Raw genomic sequence first — 9,774 nt, 5'->3', positions numbered from 1 at the left:
TACTACTACTACTACTACTACTACTACTACTACTACTACTACTACTACTACTACTACTACTACTACTACTACTACTACTACTACTACTACTACTAAGTTACTACTACGACTACTACTACTACTGATACTACTACAACTACAACAATTACGACTACTACTGCTGCTGCTGCTGCTACCACGACGACAACGACGACAACCACAACCATTCAACCAACCACATTCACCTTCTCCTTCACCTTCACCTTCACACCCACCCTTCTTTAACTTACTCACCACCCCTTGACTGATTAACCACTGATTATCACTCCGCTTCAACAAACACCGACTAAGTTACCACCTCCTTTCCCCCCACTCCAACCACGCAACTTCAACACTCTCGTCCACCTTCATCTATCCTGTCTCTCATCCCTCTTCCGTCCATCCATCCGCCCATCCGTCACTGGATTTCCCTCCCCGCCCCCCTCCCCCTTGCAACTCGTTTGACTTCGGCTCAATCTCCTCCACTCACAGTAGGAAGAGGAGGGCCCCAGCATCCGAAATACACCTTGCTCTTTTCCTCCCCTACTTTTCTCGGAAGGAAAATCAAAAAGAGAAAAGTGGAAGACAGTAAGCGGCATCAGGCTTGACCGTGGTTTTCTGTCACTGATATATCACTACGACATTGATATATTACCGTCTTCTCCGTCGTTTGACTCGTGGTTCGCGGACCGTGTCCACTGCCAGCTGAGCAAGGATTTGTGACTTGCCGTGGCGGTGCCACCCTCGATCTCATACATCTGATTTGCTCCACTGGCGAAGAGAATCTTTGAGGATTCTCACCCCATTGGCCCGATCGAGTGTACTTCTTTTGTCTACTTAAGTGGCCTTTCTCTCACGACTGCTTATTGCCGCTGCTTGTTTCGCTGTATGAGGAGCAGCCAAAGTTGACTACGGCCTCATCTTCTCATTTTCCCCTACCTGAGGCTGGACAGCCACTCGTCGCTACTGCCCGGACTCTTAAAGGTAGACGTCAATACCCGCACCATGCCAGCTCCCTTAGTCAAGGTCCTGCATCGAATGCAAGAACTCTTCACCAACATTGTTGCAGCCCTGGAGGCAATGCTTCTGTTCCCATCTCTTTTCCGCGACTCCTCCCGCAAGCGGCGGAAAGCTTTTCAGAGAGCTTATAGGGGACGTCGGACTCTGGATGACTTTGTGAATGAGATCGATCGTCTGCTCACGGCACCTTTGTCTGTGAAAAACATGATCACAATGTCAGACAAGATTCGTGCGCAGTTCAAGTCCTGTCTTCAAGCCAGCCCTGTATGCATGTTGCCATCCTATAACCATGCTCTACCTTCAGGGGCAGAGAAGGGAACGTACTTGGCGCTGGATGTTGGAGGCTCCACACTTCGTGTAGCCTTGGTGGAACTGCGTGGTCAGGGGGCTATGCGCATTCTTCATGTGTCTTCCTCGTCAATTGATAATGATGTCAAGTTGCTGGAAGGAACGCTGTTCTTCGACTGGATGGCAACAAAGATCGACGCCATGTTACAAGAAGTACGCTCAAATTATGGCCGGGGGGATACCCCACTTTCCATGGGCTTGTCCTGGTCGTTTCCGATTGAGCAAACATCCATAAGCAGCGGCTTGGTAATACATATGGGCAAGGGGTTTCATTGTTCTAATGGCACGGTTGGCCAGGAGCTCGGCAACTTAATTGTCCAATCCTGCAGAGCGCGTGGCCTGAACATCGAAGTGGATGCTATCGTGAATGACAGCTCCGCAACCCTGCTGTCTCATGCCTATCTGGATCCGGCGACTCGCATGTCCCTCATTTTAGGGACCGGAACGAATGTGGCGATTCATTTCCCTGTGCACCAGATCGGATTGACCAAGTTCGGCACCAGACCTCCAGGTTGGTTCAATTATGCAAAACACGTTATCATCAACAGCGAGATGAGTATGTTTGGTGGCGGAATATTACCTATGTCCCGGTGGGACGAGGTCCTGAACAGCACCCATCTTCGACCTGACTACCAGCCTCTAGAGTATATGATCACTGGCCGCTACCTAGGCGAAATCATTCGGCTTATTATCGTCGAGGCAGTGGAAACAGCGCAGCTGTTTGGCGGCAATCTTCCTCACTCAATGCGCGACGCTTACTCTTTTGACACTAGTATCATTGCCTACATCGAAGCTGATACATCGCCCAGCTTAACCTCTTCGACAAACATCTTGCAGAAGGAACATACGTTTACCACACCTCCGTCGTTGGAGGACATGCGATTTCTCCAGCGCGTCTGCCAGATCGTCTCGAACCGAGCCGCAGGATATCTTGCGACAGCAATCCATAGCATGTGGTGCTTGCGCAATGAGGCAGAGTATCCGGAACTCACCGTCCCCGCCACCGCATCCCTCAAAGAGACGCAAGAGGTGACTGTGGTTGAGAGTGAATGTAGCCCCCTAAGTTTGTCGATCGCCTGCGATGGTAGTGTCATCAACAAGTATCCTGGGTTCAGAGATCGTTGTCAACTTTATCTGAACGAGCTTGTCAAGGACACCCGCACTTTGCAACTGCCTTCCATGTCGTCGGCAGAACCTTACATCCGCCTTGATCCTGCTCCAGATAGTGCTATTGCTGGAGCTGCAGTCGCTGTAGCCGTGGCTGTTGCGGAGAAAAAACCAGAGTAGTCTTCAGATGGTACTTGATCTGGTGAGCAAAGGTGCCTGCGGTATGCATTATGAATTGCTCATTCCTCCAAGAATCACCCGGCCTTATGCCAACTTTCTTTGCATTTTAGGTGTTTTCTGCTGTGTTCGGGCGCTGTTCTGTCTGTTGCTTTTTCGAATGTGGGCAATTGGACGCATCGTTGCCTCATTACCTGCTCCTTGCTTTGGGTGATTCACTGCCCATGCCATCGTCTGGGCTGTATTTCTAATCTAGGGTTCGTTTCCATTGCATATACGGGATTAATACTCATGCGCAGCATCTTCGAATACCAAGCGGCCAACAAGATAGAATGGTTGAGGATTGTTTTCAAACACTTTGATGTACATAAATCATAGTTAGCGGTACAAGGACTGTGTGATGCCCCACGGCCCCCTCGGACATATACAACACCTTGGCTTGTGCTGATCTTCAGAGACTGTTCTTTCTCAACTCAAGATTCAGACAGGCCTCGCTGTACGAACAGTGACTACACTAGACCGCGAATGGTGACAGTAGCACGTGTGCACACAAACATGACAGAAGGTCACGACTGATTACAGTCTGCACAGATTGTTCTGGGAGGCAGATAAATTACTGCTCCCCACAAAGATCCAACAACAACTCCAGAATCCGCCGTTGCAACTGCAACAAATCTTGCCTGGTAATAAGCGTCTCTTTCTGGCTGCCAAACGGATTCACTACAGTCTCGGACTTGGCATCAGCGGCCAGCACCAGGTCTTTCTGGATACTGAAGAATGGAATCCCTAATGCACGCAGCTCCGCAATCATGGCATCGGCCATCTGACTCGAAGCTCTGTAGACCTTCACATCGTAGTTAGTCAGCTCGGCTTGATCTTCCTCGGCTGTCTATTAGTCAAGTGCCACAAAGGCGCATTAGTCTAGTTAGATAAAAACCCCGTTCTGCTCGCGGTTCTGCGGTCGTGTCTTTTGTCTTCAAGGCCTGTCACGATAACGCCACCAGCGCAGTACGTACCGAGATTGATTTGTTATTGTCAACTGGCACACCGACAGAGCGTCTAGTAGATTAAGAGTCAGAGAGAACGATCTCTAGATAGTACCTGAGACCCGCTCTTTGTTTTCCTTTTGTTTCGGGACCGAGGCGAAAGGCATCGACCACGGAACATAGAGGGCGCCAGGGGTTTCCCCGCGACTGTTGGATTCCACTCACAGCACAGCATCGAGTTCCTTTTTCTTCTCCGTTCGCGCTTGCTGCCTCTTCACCAACGCCTCCCGACCCTGCCACCACTGCTTTTCGTGGTCGTGCTGGCGGCGGATCAACCATCGGATGCGGCTCTGAAGGTTCTCATTCTGGGCCACTGTGCGCATGACGTGGCGGAGGGCGGCATTCCAAGTGGTGATGGATGAAGAGTCACCTGTTGTGCCATTTGGAGTTGTCTGGGCTCGCGGAGGGTGGGTATAGCTGGGGGTCTGAGAGGGCAAAGCCTTCTGCTGCTGCGCTTGCTGCTGGCGGGTCACGGAAAACGAGGGGAGGGTTTCTGATGGTTCGTATGGATCATTGTCTTCGGGGCCATTGGGATTGTAGGCCTGAGAGTTAGTGGGCGGGATAATGTCAGAAGATGAAGGTGGGGATTGTTGGTTGGATAGCGCAGAAAGGGTGCGCAGAACTGATGTCAGATCGGCTGAGTTGTAGTCCATTGTTTCTTGAGGGAATATGTAGGTAGTGGTAAAGCTCCTGGGGGATATCAATATACTGTAGATATACTAAATGCAAGAAAATGGGAGTTGGGAGTTGGGAGTTGGGTGGTTGTTGTTTCTGTTATTGTACTGGAGGTTGAATGAATGAAGTGGTGGTCGAAGGCGGGCTGGCTCTCTTTCCTTACTTAGTGTTGCTCTTGTTCAATGCATCCATCGAACCTCTTCGTTTCCTCCGCTGAAAATTTCCCCGACCCGAACGAAACCTCCGTTTCCTCTACGATCCGCTCTCCATCTGTCTCCAGGATTTTCGGTGATCGGAGAGGGACCTTTATTCTGGATTTAGCCTATTAATATTGAACCATCATTTGTTTCGCTCGATTTCCTCCTCCTCCCCACCACCCTGCCCCCACCAAATCTCGAACGACGAGTCCGGCTTGAGGTCATACCATCATCCATCCATTATCTCCACGCTTCATCCGGCCGCCTCCTTCCCTCTTCCCTCGATACACCTCTTTCTTTCGCTCGTATTTTCATCAATCTTTATCGGCACATCGACGATTGGCATAATGTCTCGATCCGCCGCCGATGCGACCCGTTTCACGGCCACAGGGCCTTACGCCCACTCGAAGCCTGGCTCCGCGGCTCCGTACAAGCTCCCCGGCTTCATGGCCAATGCAGTTCAACAGCAACAGGGTGGACACCCCGGAGGCAAACCCGAGACCCCTAAGGAGAAGGTCGAGCGATTGCGAGCACAAGCCCGTGCTGCCCGGTTAGCCCAGTCGACGTCGCGCGTGGATCAGATGATCGACTTTGGCCGTCGATTTGCCAACAAGGCCCACAAGACCATGGTTTATACTCTTATTGCTGCATCGGGTATGTTGAACTGCCTTCCCTCCTTGAGCATGCGCTTGAGCAGAAGTTTGGAGTTAATACCAAGCTCGCTGCCGGGGAGCTGTTCCCTCGTTCCCTGCGCTTCACCCTCTCTCCCTGGCCCTTCCTACGTCGCGATAGACGACAAATACCCATGAACCTCACGCAGCGACTGACCATAGAGCGAAACAGGCGTTTGCGGAGCCCTCACCGTCTACTCCATTGTCTCTCTATCTCTGTACAACCGCCGTCAGCGAACACTGTGGATCGAGAAGGAGCTACAGACTCTGCAGGACGCCAAGGTGGCCTATGTCAACGGAACCGCCACGCCGGAACAGCTGGAACTGCTGAAGAATGAGAAGATTGCCGAGATCTACCAACGAAAGAAGGATGAGGAGCGGCAGCAGCGCCCTTGGAACAAGGCGAGGCAGTACTTATTTGGGGGCTTGAAGGCGGACGAGGCTCCCGCCGAGGCAAACCCCAACCCCATTCCCGAGAGCCTGGTCGCTGATGACAAGCCTCGCGTCCTCGAAGCCATCAATGCTGCGAAAGCGTCCGGAGAACTTGTCGCTCCCACACAGCAGGGCCAGCTGGACACCCTGGCGGCCAATGCTGAGGATGCTGCTAAGCAGACGACGCGAAGCTGGACGAGCTGGCTCACCGGACGGTGAAAGGATGATGTATGGAAAATCAAGGAAAATACAGAGAAACTTATATGGGCTCGCGGGGAGAGAGCAAAGCTTTCTCATACTGTCTGCTCGCAGCATTTCCGCCCCGCTCGAAAGTCCCCTGTTTCATGTTTCGCATGGCACATTGTCGTTCGTCTCTTCCTTCCTCTCTTCTACCACATTTGGGGTTGTGGCGTATCCTGCTTTTTCTCTTCTGGGTGTGTGTGTGTGAATGTGTGTGCGCGCTGCGCCGTGATGTATCAATCTATGTGCTGTTGTTCTATTTGCGAGACCTGCGCAATTCCAACGTGCGGTTTTGCCATGTCGATGTACATATACATATATTTCTATTCTTTTTTTTTTTATTTTTTATTTTGATGATCTTACTACATCAGCTACTTGCAGTTGCTAAGCTAATTCGACAATAGCACCCGCCAAGCTGCTGTGTTGCTGTGTGAAATGTGAAGATTCCATTGATTCGACTATACGTTTCAAATTGCGTGCAAATTATTGGACAACTGGATGTAAAACCCGAACCAATCGCAGAGGACGTAAGATGATTATGCCAAACTTTTGATACTACCATGAATCAAGGCCCTGACACCAAGCTCCCAAGGGCCACTGACGCGAGCACACAACACCCAATATGTGGACAAATAAGTGGAATGAAAGGAAAACGAAGAGAATCATTATCGTCACCGAATTAAAGGCAGGGAAAATCAGAGCGCCCTGGCTATGGTATCTAAATCAGACCGTCTCGAATAAACAGAAGGGAAACCGATCACGCCTGAACTGTCGGAACAGTCGTGATGGCTTATTCAGCAGCAACCTTGGCCTTGGCAGCACGTCTGGCACGAACGGCATCTGCCAAGTCTTCCAGGACAGTGACCGTGGTCTCCCAGTCGATGCAGGCGTCCGTGATACTGACACCCTTGCGCAAGCCGGAGGGACCCTCGGGGGGAACCTTCTGGTTACCCTCGCTGATATTGGACTCGATCATAACACCGACGATAGCATCCTGGCCCTCACGGAGCTGGTCACTAACTTCCTTGGCGACCAGGGGCTGGTTGCGGTGGTTCTTGTTGGAGTTACCGTGAGAGCAGTCTACCATGACAACCTCGCGTTGCTTCTTGCCACGGAGGGCCTCACGGGCAGCCTTAATGCTCTCACGGTCGTAGTTGGTACCCTTGTTGCCTCCACGGAGGATGACGAACCCGTGTTCGTTACCAGAGGTCTTTGTAATAGCAGCCAGACCCTGCTTGGTGACACCCAAGAAGCGGTGGGGGTGGGCGGCCGCGCCAATGGCGTCAATGGCTACGGTCAGGTTGCCGTCGGTGCCGTTCTTGTAGCCGATGGGGAAACTGAGACCAGAGGCGAGCTCACGGTGCAGCTGGGACTCAGTAGTACGGGCGCCGATGGCACCGAGAGAGATGAGATCGGCAAGGTACTGGGGGGATATGGTGTCCAGCATCTCGCTGGCAATAGGCAAGCCCATGCTGGTTAGGTCTGCGTAAAGACGGCGGGAGACACGAAGACCCTTGTTGATGTTGTAGGTCTCGTCAATATCCGGATCGTTGATCAACCCTTTCCAGCCGACCGTGGTGCGAGGCTTCTCCAGGTAAGCACGCATGATGACACAAAGGTCACCAGAGAGCTTCTCAGACAGTTCCTTGAGGCGACGGGCATACTCCAGAGCCGTCTCGGGGTCATGAATGGAGCAGGGGCCAACAACCACGAGCAGGCGGTCATCCCGCTGCTCGATGATCTCAATTGCCTGGTTGCGGCCGGCACGGACAGCCTCTAATGCGCGCGCAGGCTAGGACAATAGTCAGTTTTATCATTCAAGGGGTTTAGCAGGTTGGTGGAGAGGGAAAAGGTAGTCTGATTTTATGATTTGGCCCCATGGTGGCTCACACTGGCCGAGGAAGCGGTGCGGAAGTGGTATGACTCACAGCAGGGATCTCGGTCTGCAGAAACTGGGGGGAGAGGAGGGGATCATATCCCAAGACTACGAGGACACAATGATTAGCAGAGAACGAGCTCGGGGCGCGCTTATGCCATTGTATACTCACCGCGAGTGTCCTCGCTGACTTCGGTGGTGCTGATCAAAGGCATTGTGGTCAAGGGAGACACGCGAAATGTGCTGGTAAAAAAATATGGGAGTAGTTGTTTGCGGTACACCCGAGGAGGGGTAATGAACAATGAATGAACAAGTGGGAGTAGACTTCAGACTCTCCCGTTCTTTGGAATTAATTGAGATAAAATTGGCTGGAAGTCGGCCAAGCTAGCGAGAAGATGAGAAGTTAAGTGATTGACAAGATGGGAGGGGGGGAGAAGGAAGAAAGAAAAACAGAATCAAATGCAGATTGGCAAGCGGAGTTCAAGTTTAGAAAGAAGAAGAAGATGGATGGATGGATGGATTGGAGGAACAAGACGGGGACTGCACCGAGTGGGCCCCGCGATCGGACTGATTCACACAAATGAAAAATTAGGAAGCCTCGATTAAGGTTGTATGGCAGGAGAGGTACCGAACCGTATTGACTGTATTGTCCTTGAAACAATACCACTAGGCAGTCCTTCGGTCTTCCTTCCACTACTGTACAGTACCTATTACAGACTCTACCCCATCGATGTATAGTACTGTATGTATATAGTGAGAGTCCCCAGTCCACAGTCCACAGTCCGGACTCCGTTGAGGCTCCGCGCAGATATCACACCCATCTCGGACAGACCTTAAGATAATGGGCTAGAATACGCTCCGACCTGCGGCCAAATGCACTGTAACCGGGGTGAGATGGTGACGTCCTCCGTGTTGCGGTCAGATCAACAGTTATGCCCATAGCTGAACCTTTCCTGCCAGTGGTGACACCAGAGAGGTCGATCTCGTGAAGATCCTAGGCAATCGCGACTCAGCCCTCCCCGACAGCAGTTTGGTGCTGTCATCCATATGTTTCTTCACCGCTAGACTAAAACGTGCCGAGCTTGAAGCACTGACAGATCGAGCGCCTCGTTGTCAGTTGCTCTTGCAGACGTAGTACAGCGGCTAGCGTGGTCTCGGTGTCCTGGGTCATAGAACTGGGTCATAGAACTGGGGTTGCTGCCAACGATAATGGATCAAGGCCACACACGTTCAAGGTTCCGCAGGCAATCATCCCAGCAGGGACTTGGCCAGCTATGCCCTTGGCAATACCATGACCTCTGCATCGGGCAGAAGAACTCAACATCCATCGATGATATACCACTCAATTCCAAGTCATGATGGACTGACCTAACCCCACATGGCTGGACCAGGCAACTGTCGGTGTAGTGCTGATTGCACGGTCTGGAAGCTATAAAAGTTGCCTTGTGTCAATATAACTCACTCTACAGTACGTATCCCCAAACTTTGTTTAGCGGAAGAGGTCATGCTGCCTTCGATGCGAGCGACCTGGCTCAATTTTGAAAGTGCCGCAGGGCTTTAATACTGGGCTGCAAGGTGCAGTCCATGCTCCATCTGTCCGACCATTGGACTCCATGAAACATGCCGAAGCAGATTCGTATTGATTTTTCCGGGGCTACCAAACAGCCTCTTCCGAGATCTCTAAGGCAGCCAGTCTGTATAGACTATCACTGGTAGATCAGATTGAGGTGCCAGACTATTTAAGCCACAAAGGCCGAAAGTCAGCGTTCAGCACTGCTGACGGTCACCTGGTCAGGGCCATACCACAAGGCAGGTCTGCAAGCCATGGACTGAGCTGAAGGCTTGCTCAGTCACAGACACACAAATACCGATGCTTTGAAATTACCCATACTCGAAATCTACCAAGCGGCCCACGACGGCAGGTTCCGTGTGGACCTGGAGATAGTTTAACGGCTGCATATCCTCCA

At 51.6% G+C, this 9,774-nt stretch overlaps 4 protein-coding genes across 4 annotated transcripts; 2 read left to right on the top strand and 2 right to left on the bottom strand.

The window, feature by feature from the left end:
* The first annotated feature begins 820 nt into the window (after window positions 1-820).
* On the top strand, window positions 821-3,102 carry BO86DRAFT_38738 (putative hexokinase). The gene has a single exon (XM_025671573.1). It carries the CDS (start codon window positions 1,024-1,026, stop codon window positions 2,671-2,673), a length of 1,650 nt encoding a protein of 549 aa, XP_025521856.1. The 5' UTR covers window positions 821-1,023; the 3' UTR covers window positions 2,674-3,102.
* BO86DRAFT_393844 (uncharacterized protein) lies at window positions 3,014-4,499 on the bottom strand. Its single transcript, XM_025673104.1, has 3 exons — window positions 3,882-4,499; window positions 3,687-3,729; window positions 3,014-3,559 (listed from the first exon to the last, which is right to left on the bottom strand). The coding sequence occupies exons 1-3, from the start codon at window positions 4,367-4,369 to the stop codon at window positions 3,284-3,286; spliced, it is 807 nt and encodes a 268-aa protein (XP_025521855.1). The 5' UTR covers window positions 4,370-4,499; the 3' UTR covers window positions 3,014-3,283.
* A 106-nt stretch (window positions 4,500-4,605) lies between these two features.
* On the top strand, window positions 4,606-6,318 carry BO86DRAFT_393842 (cytochrome c oxidase assembly protein COX14). Its single transcript, XM_025673103.1, has 2 exons — window positions 4,606-5,242; window positions 5,432-6,318. Exons 1-2 carry the CDS (start codon window positions 4,936-4,938, stop codon window positions 5,908-5,910), a joined length of 786 nt encoding a protein of 261 aa, XP_025521854.1. The 5' UTR covers window positions 4,606-4,935; the 3' UTR covers window positions 5,911-6,318.
* A 119-nt stretch (window positions 6,319-6,437) lies between these two features.
* BO86DRAFT_393840 (3-deoxy-7-phosphoheptulonate synthase) lies at window positions 6,438-8,304 on the bottom strand. Its single transcript, XM_025673102.1, has 3 exons — window positions 7,980-8,304; window positions 7,860-7,915; window positions 6,438-7,723 (listed from the first exon to the last, which is right to left on the bottom strand). Exons 1-3 carry the CDS (start codon window positions 8,020-8,022, stop codon window positions 6,722-6,724), a joined length of 1,101 nt encoding a protein of 366 aa, XP_025521853.1. The 5' UTR covers window positions 8,023-8,304; the 3' UTR covers window positions 6,438-6,721.
* Between the last annotated feature and the right edge of the window lie 1,470 nt (window positions 8,305-9,774).

Source organism: Aspergillus japonicus (assembly GCF_003184785.1).
Source record: "Aspergillus japonicus CBS 114.51 unplaced genomic scaffold BO86scaffold_127, whole genome shotgun sequence".
Taxonomy (NCBI): Eukaryota; Fungi; Ascomycota; class Eurotiomycetes; order Eurotiales; family Aspergillaceae; genus Aspergillus; species Aspergillus japonicus.
This window is presented reverse-complemented; position numbering and strand designations above follow the sequence as displayed.